This window comes from Fundulus heteroclitus, chromosome 12 (genome assembly GCF_011125445.2).
Source record: "Fundulus heteroclitus isolate FHET01 chromosome 12, MU-UCD_Fhet_4.1, whole genome shotgun sequence".
In the NCBI taxonomy this organism is placed as follows: Eukaryota; Metazoa; Chordata; class Actinopteri; order Cyprinodontiformes; family Fundulidae; genus Fundulus; species Fundulus heteroclitus.
The window spans coordinates 826809-848793 of NC_046372.1; the positions used below are offsets into that span (position 1 = coordinate 826809).

The 21985-nt window shown below is 40.8% G+C and overlaps 1 protein-coding gene across 1 annotated transcript; it reads right to left on the reverse strand.

Moving 5' to 3' along the window:
- Positions 1 to 751: 751 nt before the first annotated feature.
- On the reverse strand, positions 752 to 9867 carry cdk7 (cyclin-dependent kinase 7). The gene is made up of 12 exons (XM_012861373.3): positions 9718 to 9867; positions 9483 to 9542; positions 9364 to 9397; positions 9211 to 9278; positions 9046 to 9114; positions 6279 to 6389; positions 6066 to 6184; positions 5103 to 5202; positions 4943 to 5029; positions 4718 to 4867; positions 1699 to 1837; positions 752 to 1129 (listed from the first exon to the last, which is right to left on the reverse strand). The coding sequence occupies exons 1-12, from the start codon at positions 9781 to 9783 to the stop codon at positions 1101 to 1103; spliced, it is 1032 nt and encodes a 343-aa protein (XP_012716827.2). The 5' UTR covers positions 9784 to 9867; the 3' UTR covers positions 752 to 1100.
- Between the last annotated feature and the right edge of the window lie 12118 nt (positions 9868 to 21985).

Genomic DNA, 21985 nt, shown 5'->3' on the forward strand with positions numbered 1-21985 from the left:
TACCAGCTTTATTTAGTGGGAGGTGAAATCTCTTTTTTCCTCCTGTGTAATTTCCACCCTTGCAGTTTATCTGATCAGAGTTGAGCTGCTGACAGTGAGGCCTCCCTGACATGGCCCACGCTGCTAAAGCTGTGTTGCTGTTTGCCAGAAGCTGTCCTGTGACTCAATCTCTCACACTTCAGTCAACGTTTGGCTGCCATCAAAAGCCAAAGCTTTATTGTGATTGTTAATTAAGACAGCCATCAGTGGGATGACTCAGAACACAACACATTGTTGGTCAGATAAGCAGCGGATGAATCCATGTTTGGGACTTCAGGCATTCTTGTCGCCAAACCTACCTGGGGAGTCCTTAAAAATGTCTTCACATACGACACAAAGCTGTCGCTGCAGCCATACAGAAAACACATTAACTTGTAGTATTTCAAAAAAAGAATTGAAATAAAACCATGCAAAGAGAAAAAAAACAACAAAAAAAAACGACAACTTTATAGCTTATGTGATTTCATTGGAGGGATTTGTGTGTGGAAGCTTGTTCTGGGAGAGTATATTTTAGGACAAACAAAAAAATGTCCAAGGAAACTTTATGAAAACGACAGACTGTAAAGAAATGAAACCCAAAACAAGTTTGATTTTACAAAAATCTCCGGCTAGAAGCTCTAAAACGTGTCATACGATCAGTCCAGACTAGCAGACATTCATAAATAACACTAACCGTTTCACGTGGAGACAGTGAAACACAAAATGCACAATATCAGATTTGCATTCATATCATTTATTATTCATACATAAAAAATACACTCATGACATGAATAAGACTTGTGTTTTTTTTTATGTAACAAACTTATATATTCCCATGAGCTTCCAGAGTTGAAGCATCGATGAGGAACCATCTTGAGCCTGAGACCAGCAGCACACAGGATATCCTGAGGTAACCTAGGTGGACAGTCCCCACATAAATATTATTGCTCCCAGAAAGTCCTAAAGTCCACCTCATCTGAGCCTGGCTCTGCTGAATCTGGATTTTCATTTAAATCCAGTGGAGATTCCTGCATCCCAGGAGAAGTTCATAGATTTCTTCTTATCTAGCAGATCCCAGCAGGTCAGAAAATGAGCTTCTTCTTCATTACGGCTGAAAAACAAAAACAAAGATATTATGAACAAAAGATCTACACAATGTGTCTACATATGGAAAATAGCATACTGACTCTCTGCAGAGTATCCTAGCATGACGAGCTCTCTATAATATAGCCTTCAGAACTCAGCGTGAAGTCAAGCCCGGATATTTTCCAAACCACAAGGAGGAGCTGGAAAAAGCTTTGAACCTCCCAGTTCCACCAATGCTCGGGCTCCACTAAAACAAACCTTCCCACTAACCCGTACGTGCATTTTCAGCTTCAGAATAGCCTGCATTGCTAACTTAAGCTTTAATTACAGCCAACACCCACACAGTGAATTGCTAGTTTCAGTGTTTGGGTGCATTAGATTTAGAACATCAGTGTGCGGAGCATGAAGGTAAACTGGGGTTTATTAGGTACAGATTTAAACCCTGCTTTATGAAGCTTGGGTCTGACAGGGCTGTCTCAATGTTTAAAGCTAATTTCAAAACCAGCGGCAATGTTAAAAATGGTGCGAACAGCAGTAAATAGTTAGATCTTTAGCTCATGAATGCAGAAGAACGCAAACATTAGTTTTAATTACTTGTATCCAAGCCCTCTATTTTCCTCTTCAGTCCAACCGTTTCCTTCTCCCTCAAAGCTTCAGCTGAGGCGTTGGGTCGGGGTAGCTGGGGACCGGGAGTGGGGCCCGGGCGATTACTGAAGTACTTCATCTTTAGAGCCTGGAGAATAAAAGGAAAGGACTGTCAACATGGATTCAATATGGAACAAGTTAGAAAATAAATTCTAAGCTCAGTCCAAGTGGGCTTGTATGAAGGAGTAATACAGCGATCAGGGGACAATCCGTCTGGGGAACCACTGGAGGCAGATGGGCTGAGTTTAATTCTTACAGTGGTGGTGGAGGGGTGGAAGGCCAGTGCACAAAATCCAACCTATAAACTTTTAAAACAGTTTGCGTGAAGCTATGTTTTTTTTTTTTTAACTATTGTTTATTTTAAACCAGGTCTCAACTTCAAATCAAGGTCTGCATTATTCTTGTGAATATTTAACATGTCAATTCAGAACATTTCAACCAAAAATGTCTGCATTGCCACACCGACCACCTGGGTGCAAATCGTTTTTCACCCAGAGCTAAAAAGTAAGGATTTAGGTGTAACCGGCACACCTTAACCCAGACCCCCAGTTTATTTCCACCGCAGAGAGCAGCCAGCGCTTACTTGCATTTATATCCCTTGAATTTTCACATTGTTTCACATTCCAGCCACAAACTCCTACATATTTTACTGGGATTTTCTAGCACAGAGCAGCAAATAGCGGCACTTAGTTGTCAATTGGAAAATAAATAACTAATCACATTTGTACAATCCTCCAGGACTGCCTTGTATTTAGCTGTGTCCATCTTACCATTAAGTTTGTCCAGCTTCCCAGTCACTGAGGAGAACCACCCCCACACCATGATACTGCCACCACCGTGTTATGTTGTGGTGTGCAGGGAAGGATTTAGAAATCTGATGACATTTTCAAGGCACCTTGGCTGGCTTGCCAGGATGTTAATGAAAAATAAAGGTCTACAGAATGAAAGGAGTCACTAAATCTGCAGAATATGCTAGAAGGTGATCACATGTTATACTTCAATTTGTCTCCTCTACATTTTCAGCGGTTAGGGACGTTAAAAAAACAAAAAAACAAAAACAAAACACACAGATAAGGTTATCTAGGAACTAAAAATAAATTGTTTTTTTACTCGTAAAGTCAGTAAACTTCTGCCAACAAACTGCTAAACGAGGCAGCTATTAACCTGATCGCTAAACCTGTTTTTTAAGCAGAGGTAAAACATCTTTTAAACTGTCAAAGAAAACAAAGTAACAGAAATCAAGTTGTATTTTCTGCCTTGAACTCTTAAGATGTGTTTTTTTTCCTTGTTTAGTACCATAATAACATGTTTTATAAATCCAGAATGTTATGCCGTTAAAGTTACAGTTTTTATTGATTGCTTTGACCTGTTTGAAGAAACTGGCAACCTCTCAGTTTTCAGCGTCACCACCTCAGCAGAGCAAAAGACACTTCTTGCAAATGAGTTAACCCATTTTCATTGGTTTGACACATTTTCCCCACCCTTTTGCAAAACAGTTAACACAGATGTCATTCATGCAGTCCAAACTCCATTGCTTTAGCTGTGGCAGCAAAACAGAAACTATATGTTCCAATCTCTTAGAAACTTCTTGATCAGAATGAAATAGCTAAAGCACCTGATTGACACCTCTTTACACAATTTTGTAAAAACATTTTGCAGGCTTTACGTAAAAGGTGCGTGCCTGTGCCTGCATGTTGTGTGTTCTTTGGAAGCATGGATGGTCTAAGGCAGATGAGAGTCAGAGTAAGAGGTAGACGGGTAAGGGGAAGAAGATTATGAGGAAGAGGAGTCCGTGTACGAGGTGGAGGTGTAGCTGGAAGGGCTCAATTTACAGATGAAATTCAGGCAACTATGATTTATCATGTGGTAAATGTGGTAGCTGGGGTAGCTGATGGGGTAGCTGATGTGGTGAACAAAGAGTCCAACCTTTTCTCAATAGAAACACGGTTGCACCCATCGAAAGAGTTTTTCGATGGGAGAGCAGGTATTGCTGCTATAAAGTATATACATCTCTATATATTCCTATAGAGGAATTCTTCATTGCATGGAGATGGAAATTATATGATCACCGCCCCTATGAGCAGATGTCCGCGCTCAATGCAATGACTGCTGCTGCCCATGATATACAGTAGATGCAGAGGCATGTCAAGGATGGATCAGGCATGCAAGAAGATTTTTTCCCCAGGTGCATCGCAAGGGAAAATATTGAGTGTGATGAAGATGAGTCAAGAGAAAAGAGACCAGAAGAGACAGACAGCTCTAGTATCTTCTGTTGGAATATTTCATATGTAGCCACAATTTAAAAAAAAAAAAAAAAAAAAAAAAAAAAAGAATAAATAATCAATAAAATTTGCATCACAACATATCTGACTCTGGATCAATTTTTTGCAAGAAGGCAAATTTGACTACAAAAGAAACTGACATGTAAGCGGCGTACAGTCTTTGGCTACAATGAACCGGCAATGCTGCACTGATTCACATTGAGTGTGGTATTTTGTATTTTGTTGCTCCTTGTGTAATGAATAATTGGAAGGGCTCAAACATTTGTGTGCAGGTTGTGTTGTTTGAGGGCAAAATTTGCTTTTGGTTCATATTTTACACGTTATGGCAGAGTTTTAGCCTTTTGCAAACAAAATGTGTAATTTTGACCATTGTTGCCGCTGTTTAGGCCTCTGTGTTAACTGTTTTGAAAAATGTGGATTTTGAGTTGACTGCTGCGTCAAAGCAATCAATAAAAACTGTAATATCAGGTTATTGTTGTTATACTAGAAAACGCAGGGGCAAAAAAAAGGTAATCTTAAACTTGATGGTTTTAAATTGTCCTTACATGTGGGGGAGGGGGGGGGGGATTATTATAGCTAAGAAAGAAAAAAACATTTTAAAGCATATTTTCTTTCATAGATAGGTCCCCACTAATAACGCAGGGGAGAAGAGCTCCTTTTGTGTGAGTGTTTTTTTTTTTTTATACCTGTGTAGCCGTGGTCCTCGTTGATGGGTTAAAGGTAAAGAGGCCTTGCAGGAGCTCAAGTAAATCGTCTCCAGCCGCACTAAAAATATGCTCCAGAGGGGTGCCAGGAAACATCTTGAAGGACACGTAGTCTGGTAGGCTGGTCATCCCCTGCAGAGACATTCGGCAGATAAACGTTAAAGGTCTCACATCTCAAATAAATCCAGAAACTAAACGGATACAGACAGGCCAGGTCTCTTCTGTGGGAGTCCCGAGAGCTTCGAAGATTTTGGTCAGTTGGTCAAGATCCGAGTCTCCAGCAAGAAACGGTATCTGCAGTTAAAGGAGGTCATCAGAATACAGATAGAGAACAGGTCATGGCACAGTGCTGCATGTGGTTCTCTACCCGCAGAAGCAACTCGGCCAGGATGCACCCCACAGCCCACATGTCGACGCCCACGCCGTACATCCTGGCACCAAACAGGAGCTCAGGGGAGCGGTACCACCTGGAAAAGAGACAAGGTACAAAATTAGGAAAAATGTCACAACTAGAACAGAGAAAAGCCAAATATTCAGAGAAGTCCCGCTTGCAATTTGCCAACTGGAGAACACAACAAAGATGTGGAACGGGCCCTCTGACAAGATCCGACCAAGACTACAAACTGAACACAACCCCCCTATGGTGAAACATGGTGGCAGCGGCGTCATGCTGTGGGGGTAATTTGTTCAGCACGGACAGGGAAGCTGGTCAGAGTTGACGGGACTTAGCATCAACTGAACCGGGGCAGAAGGTCACCTTCCAGCAGGAACACATACCTAAAACGTTCAGCCAGAACTACAACTGAATGGTTTCTATGGAGAACTGAAATGGCCTAGTCAAAGCCCAGCCCTACATCTAACTGAAAATCTACATCAGGACATTTAATTGCTGTAAGCAGGTGTTCTCCATTCATACTGACTGAATTTGAGTAATTTCGGAAAGAAGAATAGGGAAACAACTCTTTAAATGTGCAAAGCAGGTAGAGACATGCCCTAAAAGCACTGCAGCTGTATCTGCAGGGAATACTAATATAGGCACTTTCACTTAAAATACTGTAGGTTTGAGGTTCTAATTTGACAAATAAGGGAAAAGTTCAAGGGGTGTTAATAATTTGCAGGACAATACATATATCCAGTAAAAGCACTAGGCATTCTAATTTGCTCCTCTGTTTATTTTAGCTAAATAATTGCAATCAACCAAAATTCCTATTTTAGAACCCATATTCTAGTTGATATAATGCATGCCGTTTCTTTTGATCACATAGATCCACGAAAGATCCAAGACAACGTCTCTTTATCGTTCTGTCTGTATTAGAACAACATCTCTGACCTGGTCACAACTTGATGTGTGTATACTCTGTTGGGGCTGCCAAAAGCTTTGGCCAAACCAAAATCGGCCAACTTCAGCACCCCGCTCCCGTCTAACAGCAGATTGTTGGGCTTCAGATCCTAGCCATGGAAAAAAAAAGAAGAAGAAATTAGAAACCAGCATGAAATATGTGGTTATGATGTACGTGTCTCTGTTGTGTTTACGCTCTCTTACCCTGTGCAGGACCCAGTGTCGGTGCATGAACTCCAACCCTTGTAGCGTCATGAGGATGTAGGCTTTAATGTTGGCTGGAGTTAGGACAAGGCTGGTGTCTTTAATGATGACCTGAGAAAAAAAACAAAAACAAAACACAAATATAAATATCTAAAGCAAACCTGGACTCACGATCAATGATTAACTGATCAAATAGAGATAAAACCAGAGGGAGAAGTGAAGGAAATAATATGGAGGCCTAAAAACAGAAATCACTCTAATTCAACTTTACACCCTCCATAGCTACACTGGTTTTCAGAGAGCTTTAGAAACAGGTCATGTAATGTCATTAGTAATTAAAATAACAGTCAGGGTATGCTCTTAAAATAATATCTCAGCTTCACACTTCAGCCTCCCCTCTCCTTAGTCTTCTAACCACGAGCAAATGATGGCATACATTTATATCCAGAGCCAAGACCAGATTGATATTGATTTTCTTTAAAGCATGTTCATCTTGCGTCACCCGCTTCAAGCCTAAACGAATTAGTGACGGCCGCCCATCTGGAGCCCTGTGTGCTAACGGAGCGCTAAAAATACAAAAGCTCTGATGCCTTCAAGCTTTAGTGATGCCTGCAGACTTTATCGTCCTGCTCGTGTTTTCATTGCTAAATCGTAAATGTGATCTGACCTTACGGTCAATTTTCCCCTCTTTGTTTAATGATGAGAAAATATGGGAACTGTTTCGCAGGTGTTAGACAAAGAAGCACAGGAAAGAGGGAAACAATAAAAAAAATAAACATTTGCTTTCAGGTGTTTCCTTCCATGATTATTAAAGAGCAAGAAGAGATAAAAGAGTAAAACGTAAAATAGAACTTTTAAAAACATTTTACTGACTTAAATCTCCAAACACAGCAGAGACAGATGGCCGCTGCAACATCTGTTCTCGGTCAAGTAAACACTTAGAGTCCTGCCGCACAAATTGGTTAATCCAGGGAAATTCAGGAACAAATGCGAAACAATGAGATTTAGCAGTCTGGAAAAGGTTATAAGCCATTTCTTAAGTTGTGGGACTCCAGCGAATCACTGCGAGAGCCATTAGCCACAAATCGACAAAACATGAAACGTTGGAGAGTCTTCCCAGGAGTGGCCGGCCGACTAATACTCTGGGGAAAAGATGAGTGTCCCATTACATCTGGTGTAAAAGTAACAGCTTTTCAGAGAGGAAACAACGTAACAGTAAAATGGTGGTGGTGTGATGATTCGGGGCTGTTTTGCTGCCTCAGGTCCAAGGAAGACATACTGTGGTAAATGGAGCCGTGAATTCTGTTGTCTAGCAAGGCATCCTGTAGGACAATGTCCAACTAGCCGTTCATGACCTTAAGCTGGAGCTTGGGTCTCGCAGCAGGACAACGATCCAACACACACCAGAGTCTAAGACTTTGGAGTGGCATAGTCAAAGTCCCGGGCTGTATCCCATTGAGATGTTGAGGCATGGCCTTAAAAATGTCCGCTCACATGTTCAAACCTACAATGAGGCTGAATGAAAACTATTCTAGCAAAGATTAATGGGCCAAAACTCCTCCACAGCGACGTCAAAGACTCAAAGTCAGTCATCACAAACACCTGATTGCTGTTGTTGCTGCCAAGGGCGGCCCAACAAAGTTTAGGTGGCAATCCTATCTTCACACATAGCCATGTAGGCTAGGATTTTTCCCCCTTCATAACAAAAACCTTCATTTAAAAACAGCATTTAGTGTTTAATGTGAAGCTACAGCCATAAAGCCACTGTCTGTATTGTAGTGTTTCTACATAGGAGTTTTTTTTCTGGTTATATGGAGCACAGAGTCATGCAGCATTGCTCCTCTCCCACGATTGCAGAGCACTGCTGGTCAGCTGACTGAAAGAAGGTTGCTCATACTTTTTATTTGGTTATGAGAGGAAGATAAACTTAAATGTATGGGAATCATTCCAGACGCAAAAAAAAACAAGGAAAGCTCAGGTGTGGAAACTAAAGGAGAGCCAAGCACCCCTCTTAATAAGGTAATGTCATTTTAAACCTGCGTTTGATAAGCTCAGAGGGACCGCTGTTAAGCGTCGGTTGCTTACCTGAGCCGACACCCGGATCAATTACTCAGCTAGGTATACTCTATAGAGCAGGACAGCACAAAAACATAGTATTCTACACAGGCATGTGATGACTACTACTAGATCTAGCTGCCGTTTAGATATATGTGCTTAAATTAATGTTAAAAATAAATCCACCTGATGTTAGAGATGGCATTATGTGTTATGTTTAACATAATTTCACAAGTTAAACAATATTTAAGCAGAATTAGGGATAAATGTTGCTTTTCTATAAGACCGGTCTGTTTAGGGAAGGTGAACATAAAGTGACCGTTCCTACTCTTGTCTACCAGGCTTAGCACATCTTGTCTATGTCCTTGGTTCTTCATCTGAACTGTAGAAAATGACTCCCACCAAGGCTGGCTATGGATTCACTGTCGTCCTTGGGATGGCATTTTTTTTAATTTTTAATTTTTTGGAAAGAGTACTCAAACATTGATGTTTTGGGGAACCAGAAATCTACAGATTTAACTACGGTGTTGTTTGTTGAAATACTGTGCATAAGGCCAACTGATTCTCTAGTTAAGATGTCTTTAATTAAATGATTAAATGACCTATTAGTTAAAAAAATCCTGCAAACAACTAAATGAGTTCTATGTAACAATAATAATAATAATAATAATAATAATAATAATAAATAATAATAAAAAGAGACAAATCTCACCTCCAGGTCTGTTTCCATGAAATCAAACACCAGACTTATATTTGATTTATGTCCAAAGGCATCCAACAGCTGCGGCACATTGAAGCATAATATTAATAAAAACAAGCATTAGCTTGTCTCAAAAGTTTGGACTCATCTATGTTGACATAAAAACCAAACGCTTACCCCGATGATGTTTGGGTGATGCAGCTCCTGGAGCAACTTGATCTCTCTGAGCGCGGTGCGGTTTATACCTGCAGGGGAGGAGGACCAGCACTGAAACAATCTGCAGCTTGTCGTTAGAAGAGGAGTAGCTTAAACAAGGAGGCCATAACTCACCATCTCTGGCCTCCGTTCTGTGGCCGACCTTAATCTGACAGAAGCATGAAGACAAGCCTGGTGTTATTTATTTAGCGGAAATCACTGTAAAGGTTTAGCAGCGCACGGTGTGATTGTACCTTCTTAATAGCAACTATCGTGTCAGTCCGTTTGTCTCTGGCTTTATAGACCGTGGCGAACTGCAGAGGAAACAGAATCTGTTCATCATATCTGGCTGAACTCAGCAGCAGCAGCAGCAGGGCTTTGTTGACATTAGCAACCAGCTAACGCTAACTACCTCCCCGCCGGGAGCTCCGTAGAACCGAACAAACAGAAAAATAAAACAACAAAATTGAGCGCTGAAGCGATACCTACCTGACCCTCTCCCAGGAAGTCCAGCTTCTCGTACCGTTTTGCTCTGGTTTTCACATCAAGCGCCATAATAGCGGCCAACAGCTTAGCCGCTTTACCTACACACACTACTTCCTGTTCTGTTAAAGGTCCGCCGGTGTTTCTTCTTCTACTGCCGGGTCAGCACAGGCCGGCGTGTTGACCCAGCGCACCAACTGCGCCACCCGCTGGTCAAATGAGTCACACAGCAGGTGAGAAATTGGTGTTGAATGATTTTGCGGGTTTTCGATTTGGAAAGCTCTTATTTTTCAAAACTAAGAGGAAGACTTTTTTGTTTGCAAAATGAAACGTGTTTGTACTTTATTTTACACGATTTAATGAAAACAGAATACAAATAATATGGAGCTATGAAGTACCTTTATTGTCCCACAATGGGAACATTCTTTTTGGTGTGACGGTAGCAGAAACAAGGAGAAAGAAGACGCGACACTTATACATACGATTAAATAATATAGAGGGGAAAGCTAAGCATAAAGTTATGGTGTACAGCAGAAGAGAAAAAAACTTATGAGAAATGGGTTGGGGGGGAATCAAGTCCAATGATTCTTAAATAACAAGGCCTATTCAGGTAAAAATTAAATATTCTAATTAAAAAAGGAAGAAAAACAACGGCTGATTTACAGAACAATGCAGTTTACCTGCTGAAGTTCTTTGACACGACTATAGCTGCACTTTTAAATTCACAAACACAACATAACACCGGCGCTGCAAGCAGCTAAAGCTTTTTTTTATTTGTCCATCAAATTTCAAGTAAGTTTGATTTTGCTTTGTTCAATAGACATGGGCTTTAAGATAATTTTTCCTGCATGATTAACTACACTTTTGGGTTTTATCCCTGTTAATTTGTGTTTTAGTTAGTCTTTTCCCACTCCACAACTCAGGAAGTCTTTGTGTTGTTTACATTTATTTGTGGGGATTCTTCATTTACAGTTGTGTTTCCTTATTTCTGCATTTTCAGTGCACTTTATTCTAATTATTATAAGAATAAAGCGTCACTTATTATTATTATGTCACTTACTTCGCCTTTTTTGTCTCACTGGTGAGGGTTGTTTCCGTGTTTACTCTTGTTTTACCTTCTGTAAAAGCACTTTGTGTTACATTTGATTGGAATGTGCTCTGTAAATAGTCTGATTGACTGATTGCCACATTCTCCAGTCTGTCAACACTGCAGTCAGACACATCTATCCTACTTTTCTTGCAGCTGATCAGCAAACATTTGTGTAGAAAAATACAAATGACTACATCAACAACAGGAAAAACTACTAAACCTTTACACTGGGTGGTTAACAATATGCCCCCTACGTAATCATGATACAAGTGTTTCACTGCTTCTAATGTTTTGGTCAAACGTCACTTATTAAAGTTGCTTCTTTTGTAGCTGATTGATTTTCATACCTGATAAATATTGAGCTTTAACAATATGGGCTTGAATTTACGTCTCGTAAAGAACACTTTTATTTGTTTTCTGACTCTCAGTCCCAGGTAGCCCAAGACAAATACAAATGATCTACTCCTACAATTTTTCCACAGATGTATTATCAAACCAATTTCAGATAATATTATAAAACATCCACATAAAGCAACCCATAATAGCAAACTGAAAACATGTTCAAGGTAAATTTGTAAACCTGCAAGAATGAAAGAAGAAATGTAAACATTCTTCTTTTTTTCCATGTCCTGTCTGATAGTTCAGCACTAAGAGCTGCTTTCTTAATGTCCCAGAGGTCTCAGAGTTGAGAGTACATATCAGAGCAGAACCAAGCAAAGACATTTTCAGGTAAGACCCAATAATCCACTAAGGCAAAGATCTGCAGGCCATCCAGCAGGCCACACTGCAAAAACAAAACTAAAAATAAGTACAATTTTCTTGAAACTAGTGTATTTGTCCTTGATTTCAGGAGGTAAATAAGATTATATGCCAATGGAAAGAGTCATTTTAACCCTAAAATAAGATAATTAGATATACTGCACTTGAAATAAAATAGGTTGATGGAGATGAGTTTTTCCTATTCTAAGTGCAAAACTCTTATTCCATTGGCAGATTATCTTATTTACCTACTCAAATAAAGAACTAATACACAAATTTCAAGAAAATTTGAACTTATTTTAGTTCTGTTTTTGCAGTGCAACTATTGCTAAGGCATTTCACCAACCAAGCTCTGACTGCTCTGAAGGTTGGAACAGGGCGACGACAAGGACCAACGCACACGGTTAAGATCACAAAGGAGTGACTTCAGGAGCGCTTTGTTGAGACATTTTTGTGTAGACTTTAGTTAATATCACTTTAGTTATTATTAAACTTTTTTGAAAACCATAGCAAACATTTATTTACTTTAGAAATTGTTAACTGGACCACAGCCATAGACACAGATTTACCACAGCCACCAGTTTTCTAAGAGCTTAGAGGAAAACACACCAAGCTGGTATTTGCACCACACAAGGGCAGTCATGAGTTCACCTGATTTCACCTTAAGTAAAAGAGGCAAGAGGAAAGTAAATGGGGCTTTCAAGAAGAGAAACTGAATTTTGTTTTTTTATTAGCACTGTCTGTAATCAGTGGATATAATATTTACGTTTCCCTTTTGTGACAAACAGTTGAGTACAATCTAGCCCCCCAGCGTCACTCTGTGGTTTAAGACACAGTTGATCAGTGTTGCATAAATTTCATTTGATGACGCTGATCCTCTTCTTCTTTCTGCAGGTTCACTCTAAACCTCAGGGCTACCTCTCCCTTCCTGTTTCGTAGACGCGCTCATTTGCAAAGCAAGTGCAAACAAGAAACATTGTGATCATTTCTGTCTAAAGAAGATAAACTTGATTAGCACATGGCAATAAAGTGTCATGCTGATTTTGTGCTAATAGCTGTGCAAATCTGGGAGCCTGTTTTGATCCTTGAGCGTTAAGTTTCCCACAATAGGATATTGTCTAGTTATGAGAATGAGGTCTCATATAAATATGTAATATGAAATCATGAATATTACATCCTCCTATAAAATGCACACGTGGAATAAATGAATAACTGGTTTTGAAAACTTCTGACAGCAACTAACATTAGCTATGTTTAAAGTTGTGACTGATTGTCCAGAACCACCCGGCATTCATTAGTTTGATCATGATGCAGTAATCTACAGAGTTTCATATCTACAGGTTTGCTACAGCTTGTGTGATTTGTGCCAGTTCTCATGTCAAAGTCCGGCTTAAAGTCAGGCTAAGTGTAAAATATGTTGACCTGGGGCCTGCTTAATGGTGCACTTTAAACTTTTTTCAAGCACAACTTTCTTGTTCTGGTCATTTTCTTCTCTGCATGCCCTAAAAAAAAAAAAAAAAAAAAAAAAAAAAAAAAAAAAAACCCTGAGATGCTGCTTATTTAGTTTTGGACACACAGTCCTGCTGCTCAGAATATGGCCCATGATTGTTGAGGTAATTTTATAAAAAATTATGGCTTTCAGAGATGATTTTCTTGTATAGAGTCACTGTAATCCTCCTCCCCGTCCTCTTCCTCCCACCATGTACAAATCACTTTGTGCTGTTTTTATTCGACTGAACATCGGCCCTTGTTTACTGGACAAACTGTTCGTGTCCCAGAGTTTGAATGCGTGTTGCTTTTTTCAGAGTAAACCTTTTTTTTTTTCAGTTTTACAGCATGTTTATGTGTGTCACTCTGACAAGTGTGTCTTGTGAAGAATATCGTTCAAAGTTGTTCAAAAATAAATTGAGTTTGAAAAAAACAACCCTAATTATTTAAAAATGTTTTCAGTTAATTGGTTAAAATATCCTAAAAGTTTATATTTTAGATTGGGACACAAAATGGAAAAGACTTAACTTACAACAGAAACAAAAATATCCACCTCCCCACTAACCTTGACCAGCTGTCCTGAGTAGCATCCCCACAGCATGATGCTGCCAACACCATGTTTTAAGATGGGGGATGGTGTGTCCAAGGTGTGGAGCTAGTTTTCCACCCCACACAAAGCTTTGTATGAAGGCCAAAATCTTTGTTTTGAATCCTGGCCAAGGATCCTCTGTGTTGAATAAATCTGTGTTAATTCCAATAACTGATCTGTTTTCCATCTTTGTTGTGCAAACATCATGGAGACTAACGTTTTGACTCCATCTGTGTCTTTATCAGAGTCACAAGTGAACAGGGTAACAAGGCAAGTAATTGCAGCCCACCTGTGTACAGAACTCATTAGAAGCACAGCAAAATAATGCTGCAAGCAAGTGTGTTTACTGTGCTGTTACACTCCCAACCACTTTACAAAATACATACAAAACACAGCATTTGGTGAATGAACTGAATTGATAAAGGGCTTTTCTAGTCATATACTAGAGCTATATTCACCCAATTGCAATTACTGATATACATATTTTCATATACCGATGCACCGATCGGCAATTAGTGGGTAAGCACCATCGCCAGGGGCACATCGACGTGTGACGGGGGGATGTTGGAAGGGAACCCACCACCTTCCAATTACAAAGACAACCACTCTACCCACGTAGTCAGGGTTGCCATATCACAAACCACTAAACATGAAAACTTGCCAACCAAGAAATTATTCAAGTTAGAGTTAAATAGTTTTTGGTAAAATAGCAAACTGAGTAACTAATCATAACAACTAATTTGAAATTTTTAATCCAATAACCAGGAAGGTAAAAATACTGTTGGTCTGGTATTTTATAGACTAAAGTAAAAGATTTTCAAAAAATAACAAGGTTACAAATTCATGCAGAAGAAAGCCCATATTTTGCCCAACATAAAACTGATGAAACGAGTGCTTACAGCAGTTAATGTATATACACAGTGTTAGAACTGATCTGATTTAATGTGGGAAAAAAGTGTAATAAGACAAACAATAACGTAAAATCATTTACACATTCAAGTGTTTAAAAGAATAAAAGGAGATCTAAGTAAAACACATCTATCATTACAAAATAACAGATTAGGGCAAAGAAAACATTTTCCCAAATATAATGTTTATAAATAATGTTTGTGCTTAAAATGCTTATAAATAACTAATATTGCCAGTAGTTAATGTATCCATGTTAGAACAGTGCAAAGTAATGCTGGTGACAATATGTATTGTTTTCAGTATTTTCACTTGACCTGTAATTGGCTCAGTGATCTAAGCAGGAAGAAAATATCATTAAACCAACAAAGCTTGTGTTCAAACAGGAAGTCTCACGTCAACATAAACGGTAGATGTGTCTCTCAGGTGGAGTTCTGGTTAAAATAAGTCTGTTCTTTATTAATTGAAGTTAGTTACGGTGTGTAGAGTAGTCAGAGATTTCACTCAAGTGAGAGTAGCAAAACCTTTTAATAATATTACTCAAGTCAAAGTAAAAAGTAGAGTAAAACTACTCCTCAAAGTAAATTTCACTGTGAATATAACTATGTAACTACCCACTGCTGCTTGTGTTCAGTGTATAAATCAAGCATGCCTCTCTGACAAGCAAAAACTTAATTATATCACCTGCACTAGAGGTTAGGGAGATATCATTTTTAATATTCTCCAAAACTCCAATGATGCTGCAGAGCTATGTTTGGCATGTACATAAAGCAGGGCGTTAGCACGGTACATATTTGTATAGTGGTCTAAGGCTCAAATATACGGGTCTTCAGAGCTCTTTTAGTTGGTCCAACATCAAACAAACCACATAAACATGTCCAGGGTGACCTGCTCCTCTTGACCTTGCATAGAATATGCAAGTATAGAAAATGGATGGATGATGAATGTCTGTCTAAGATATAAGGAAAAATCAAAAGATGCATGTAAGCAGTTTAGAAAAGCATGAACAAAAGTCTCTAAATTATAGTTCTTTTATATTATATAGAAATGTAAATGTGTGTCCCTCTATTATTGATAATTGCACAAGTATAACGGGATCACAATTCCTGATAGTCTGGCTTTTTCCAGTCTGTTTTTTTCCTTCCTCCAGTTTTGACAATGGTCCCCGAGGACTCTGCTCTGTCAGTTAGGAAGTTTTGGTGATCCATGCACCACTGAGCACATCTCTACATCCCATCCCCATTCACAGTAAAATACCACCACATCCCACAGGATTAGGCATGCCTCCTCTCTTTTGACCCTACTTGTCTCCTGCCTCACACATTCACACAAACACACTGCATGCTCACACTTTCTAAACACTCACCACTGACTTTCATTTTAATGTTAAGTTTGACAAGGGGAGTGTGAAGGATCAGCATGCCTAATGCCCCCCCCCACTCAGATGTATGCATGCTCTTGGTCTGACAGCTCACAGATGTGACTGACAGTATGTGCCCATGCAACCGAGAAGAGGGGAGAAGACAGGAGGATAAAAAGAGAAGCAGCGCTCCACTCTTTTCTGCCACCAAATCATCAACCTTTAGAGACACACAGAGGCTGAACTAAAGCGTAATGTTGTCGTCCTGTGGTGGCTGAAACTCAGAGGCTTTCAGCTTTAAGATTAATGCGACTTACTGATCTCCTCTTATTGTGAACTGATCTGAAAGCATTCTTATCTTATTTATTTAAGGCTTCTTTTGAGACACAGGGCCAAACAAAGCTATGCTTACCCCCTCATGTCTTTCACAATTTTGTAAATTTGCAACCACAAATTTTATGGAGTTTATTGGGACCATGTACGACGGACCAAGACGGCAAGATTACAAAAAAAAATGAACAGTGATTTGAAGAGTGTGAGGTCATTTTGTATTTAGCTCCATTTACTCTGTGCTTTTCTTCAGCAAGGAGAGGAAAGCTGGTCAGAATTGATGAGAAGATAAATGTAATACAGGACATTATTGGAAGAAGATCTGTCTCAGGCTGCAGAAGCAGAAGAATCGGGTGGAGGTTTACGTCCCGGCAGGATAACAACTCTGAGCCCCGTGCCAGACGGTTTAGATGAATGCATGTCAGTGTTAGAAAAGTCCAGTCAGTCACACTCCGCACTTTTCAGATTTTGTCCCACTCTAACTGAGGATCTCTGGTAAGACTTGAAAGTCGCTGTTCAGAGATGGTCTCCACCCAAAATGAATGAGCTTGAACTGTTTAGCACAGAAGACTGGACTAAAACTTCAGTTTAGATATACCCAAACAGACCTGTAGCTGTATTTACAGTAAAAGGTGAATATTTATACGAAGCATTGACTCATGGTGGGTGGGGGGCTGAATACAAGTGCAGAGAAATTGTGAAAAGCACACATAATTTTCCTACCTTTTCACAATCATGCCCTACTGGGTGCTAGTCTATTGCATAATATCCCACAAAAATACAGACGTTTTTGTCACAATAGCGTGACCAAATGTGAACATGTGTGCATAACTTTGCAACACAACTAACACCTTAGGATTCCCCCCCATGTTACTTATTCTGACTCATGTCAGACAAGCAGATGGTGGCGCTGTCGAGCTGAGGTGTTGTGTGCATACCCCCCCCCCCCCCCCCCCCACACACACACACACACACACGAGTTCAACGGGGCAGGAGGAGAGTGAAACCACAAGGCTGTTTATCAAACGCATAGGAAGTGGGTGTTGTTGAGCGAGGACGTGTCGCACCACCACATCCTGCCACTGGGAAGCTGCTTCAGATGGGACAGTGTTCACACAATGTACAGTAAACAACAAATGCAGGCCAGGTGTCTTTTTTTTTTCAGTTTTGTAGTGTATGTGTGCACGGGCGAGTGTGCGATGTGGCTACTTCCGACATCGCACCTTATAGCTACGACTATATTCACAGAGCAGGCTGTTCGAGTGCCCACCCTGCAAGATTTCACAATGTTTTGCTTGACATTTCTCATTTACTCTCCACTGCAGCCTCGCGTACAAGCAGATCTGCTTTCATCTATGGAAGTAGATCTAAAGTATTTGTGCATTGTAACTGTGAATTTAAAGTCACGGAGAGAAATGTATAAGAAATTTGTAATTGTGATTGGTTTTTTCGCACTGGCGTGCAAAAAGGTTTTCCACAAGCACGACTCAAAATTGTCTGGCTTGTATAATAGATGTTGATTTTTTTTTTCCTTTCAGTTTCAGTTCACATTTATCACCTTAGTGATTTTTTAAGAACTTTGTAAAAAAAAAAAAGTTTAAAAAGTCAAAAGAGCAACTTTGACCCTGTTGATGGACACGTAAGCCATGAATGATTCAGCATTGTGTTTCAAACACCTGCTGCATGTTTCTGTCTTTGTTTTACTCACAGGGGGAAGTGCCAGTGTGCTCTCATCTGGGGAGTTTTCCTCTTTTCTCTTTCTGACTCTTTCACACACACGCACGCACGCACGCACGCACGCACACACGCACGCACGCACGCACGCACACACACACACACACACACACACACACACACACACACACACACACACACACACACACACACACACACAGCTGTATTTGACCACAGGCCTGGCTCTAACACAACAGGATGTTTCGGGGTGGATGTGCGAGGTGTGAATGTTCACACAAGCTACGACAAACATCATGACTCTCAGAAGTTATTATTTGGTGGCCTAATACACGGCGACGCTTAATCTGTTGCTTTTTTTTTTGGTCTGCGTGAAGAGCAGCAGCAGAAGCACGTAAACCAACATTTATGACACCTGACTGCTGAGTTATCGCTCCCTTTGCCCTCTTCGTTCCTAACAGATGTCTGCAGTGACAAGACAATGAGCAAACAGAGGGACAGCAGAAGGACAATCTTTATCTTCTTCGCTGCAGCGTGTTTACAAGCGATGTAGAGATCCATCAAATTGGTGCTGTCTGTCCCGTGATGCTTCGTTGCATGCCAGAACTGTCAGGTTGAATTTATATTAGCCCCCCACTGCTCTGTCCTCCTTCATCGTGCACCAGGTCTTATGGAGGACTTCAAGATGAGCCCATTTCTCGTCGTTCATCTCAAACAGAGCCAACATTATGATAATATCCCTATAAGTAGCATTTGGGGTGGGGGCAGTGTCATCTCAAAGACGGAGCCAGCATGGACTCCACAGCCGACTGCATTTAGGGCTGGCTTTGTTGTTGTCTTAGCTCTCTCATCTGCGTTGTTGTTATTTCTGTTCCGCTCCGCATCTCCTCTCAGACGTCCTTTTATCGCTCTCATTAAAACTATTTCATTCCGAGCCCCCAAATGAAGATCAAAGTCTCTTTGGTTGCATGCCTATATCCTACGAGTCGGGCTCCATATGCAAAGCGCAGGTGGCCAATTGAGCGCTCCAGAGAAGCCAACACACTGCTTGCAGAGCTGCTCTATTTTAATCGAATGCTCTAAATAGCTAGCAGTTTGTCCGATAAGTCATGGAGGCTTAGCCGTCTTCGCTGTTGTTGCTATGAAAGCGACGATAAATGACAAGAGGACTCAATGGGGGGTAAATAAGTACACATCAAGGGTTCTCCATGGTTCTAATGGAGGTTTTGACATGCCCTTGAAACCACATGTTGGTAACAACCCACATACACAATTAAAAAAAGACGATAAATTACGTGTCATAAAGTGGATGACGTGGATAGTTATAAAACGTGGAAAAAGGAGATCCAAAAAGGGAACAGAAAGCCATGAAACCAACTGAAAGCTGGCAGTGTTAAGAAAAAAAGACTTACCCTTATCACTTTCGATTAATGTCGGCTGGTTTAATCATAAATTACTGCCTGTAAAAAGCTTTTTCATGACCCCGGTATCTCACAAGAAACATCTCCTGCTGCAGGAAAGCAAAGCGCTCTCTCATCCAGAATTAGTAAATATACAGGTACACATTTGCCTACTCACAGCACAACGCTCCACTGCTGAAGAAAAAGCATGCTGAAGCTTGTTTCCGGTTCGCTGCAGAACATTTGAACCGTCCAGATAAACACTGGAAGAATATAGTTTCATCAAATGAGACTGAAATTAAACTTTCTGGACGGTGTTACACACTGGGGCTGCTGTGGCTTGGTGTGAAGAGTAGTTGTCCTGCAACGTTTCATTCTGGCTTTCAAGACCGCGCATTGACCGTGGGTATGACTTAACCCCACCTAGCCTACTGACCTGCATTTGGGTGAACGTGTAAAGCGTTGCGTGCACGGCTGGGTGAAAGAAGCTGTAATGTAAAAAAGCCTTGAATGTGCAGTTTGACTGGAAAAGCCATATACTATAAGTTCAGTCCATTTACCACTATGACCAACAGTGAGGTATAGAGAATATCATGGTGTGGGACTCTATCTGCAAATGCTGCTGGCAGACTTTATATATCTGAAGGAACAGAAAAACGCATTGAGACATACTTCACTAGAATGTTATGAAGAAATGAGGTTTGATTTTTCAGCAAGGCACTGACCCCAAACACACAACCAAGAAGACTCTTGGATGATTTTAGAGAAAGAAAACAAGGCTTCTATCACCCGATGATCCATCGAAGGAACAATCCATCTTACTATTTTTTTCATATAGGAGACGTCTTGAAGTTGTCACTCCAAAAACAAATTTCTTTCAAGTGGTCAATAAATTTCAGCAAGTTTATTTAATACTCATTTATCATTGTTAATTATTTTAACAACCATAACTATATAGTTTGATTTATTAGTTTGGATTTCTATGTATGTGTAGATTACTAAGGTTTTACTGACTTTCCGTTCTCTAAGTGCTTCAGGATGGATCTAAAACGAGACCGCTCAGCTTCCTATCTGCAGCTTATGGCTTTGGAAGTTATCTTTGGAAGGTAAATGAAGGAGAAGAGTCCATCTGTGTGTTTCTGTGTGTATCTGCAGCTGGAGACTGCCTTCAATAGCACGCTATCCAAGAAGCCATTCACTTCATTAACCCCTCCAGATCAGAGAGGCCTCAGCAATCAGCCTCGTCACGCGTCCCATTAGCTCTCCCTTCTATCACGATGGCCCTCGCTCCTCCTGACACCCACAAATTCACGCGCGCATCTCATTACGCTTCGCAACACACAACTCCGCAGTCCGCGTTTCCAAAGACGTGTCCTTCTGCACTCACAGATCAGCACACTCCTCTGCTTCCAGCCCTATTACCTCTGCGGGTCCCAGGGGTCCCTCGGCTCTGATGAACCCTCAGCTGCCCTGTGAGATTAGTGGACTCCCTGAGAAAAGCCCCCCCCCCCCCCCTCATTGATTGAACGCAAGTCTCTCTCCTGCTCACAATGTCAGCTCAAGGTTGGCACGTCCGCTCGGCTTCTACTTCAGTCCTGTCAAGTGCTGCTGCTCTGTCATTAATACCAGAGTCATTTCATCTCTGCTGACTCCGCGGCTCATCCGATTCACAAAGACAGCGAAGCAACTTTTGACATTCGCTTGTGTTTCTTTGCAGCGCTTCTCTCCATTGGCCCCACTCAGGGCATTTATTAATTGTTAGCTAATGTTTCCCTTGACTTCTTCCTGCCATCTCCTCTTCCCCCTTTGGATGGAACCGCGGATGCACTGATGCAACATTGAAACTTCAGCGTTTGATAAGGCGCTTTGAATGCATGATTTCACTTTTAATGTGTTGCACATTAACTGAAGGAAACCATGTTTTTTTTTTTTTTGCATCCCTCTCGAGGAATAAAGATCCTCTTTACCGAAAAGCCAGAGAGATAGAGAGATGAGAGAGTAAAGGCACTTCAGATGAACGGCTGGGTCGTAGTTTTTGACGCTGAACCTGACGAGCGATGAATGATGCACCAGATTTCCTGCAGCGGTGAATAGAGATGAAAAGATTATCCAGATATTTGGATCGTTCAGGCAGGAAGGCTGCCCCGCGCGCTGCTCCTTTCCTGCCTTTCCTCATAATTCAATATTTACAGTTTAAGCTGGAAAACGGCTCCCTCTCGGCCCTCCTGGATCCGGTATCCATGGCAGCAGATTGGAGAGCAGAGGGCTTTCTTCTCGTGTCTGTATGTGTGCGTCTCTGAGAGGGTAATCTCTGCTGATACACTGCCATTGATTGGTTGTTAGGGAGCAGCTGTTGACCCCTCGATCTCTGGGGTCCCTCTGTGCTTTCACACACACACCCCAGATCAATGCATGTTATGACACACACACACGCACAGGCGCACGCACACACGCACACACCCATCTTGTTATTCAAACATCCTTTCTGAGTCCCCTTGAAAATGATAAAAATCAACCCAAATTTAAATGTGGCATTAATTTGAAGTTAAATCCCTGTGGCTGCTGTACGACCATATTGGAACAAATGAGTTAATTTACTTGGCGTAATTAAAATTATTTCAGGACTCCCGGGGCTCCAACATAGGGAGCAATTTTAAACG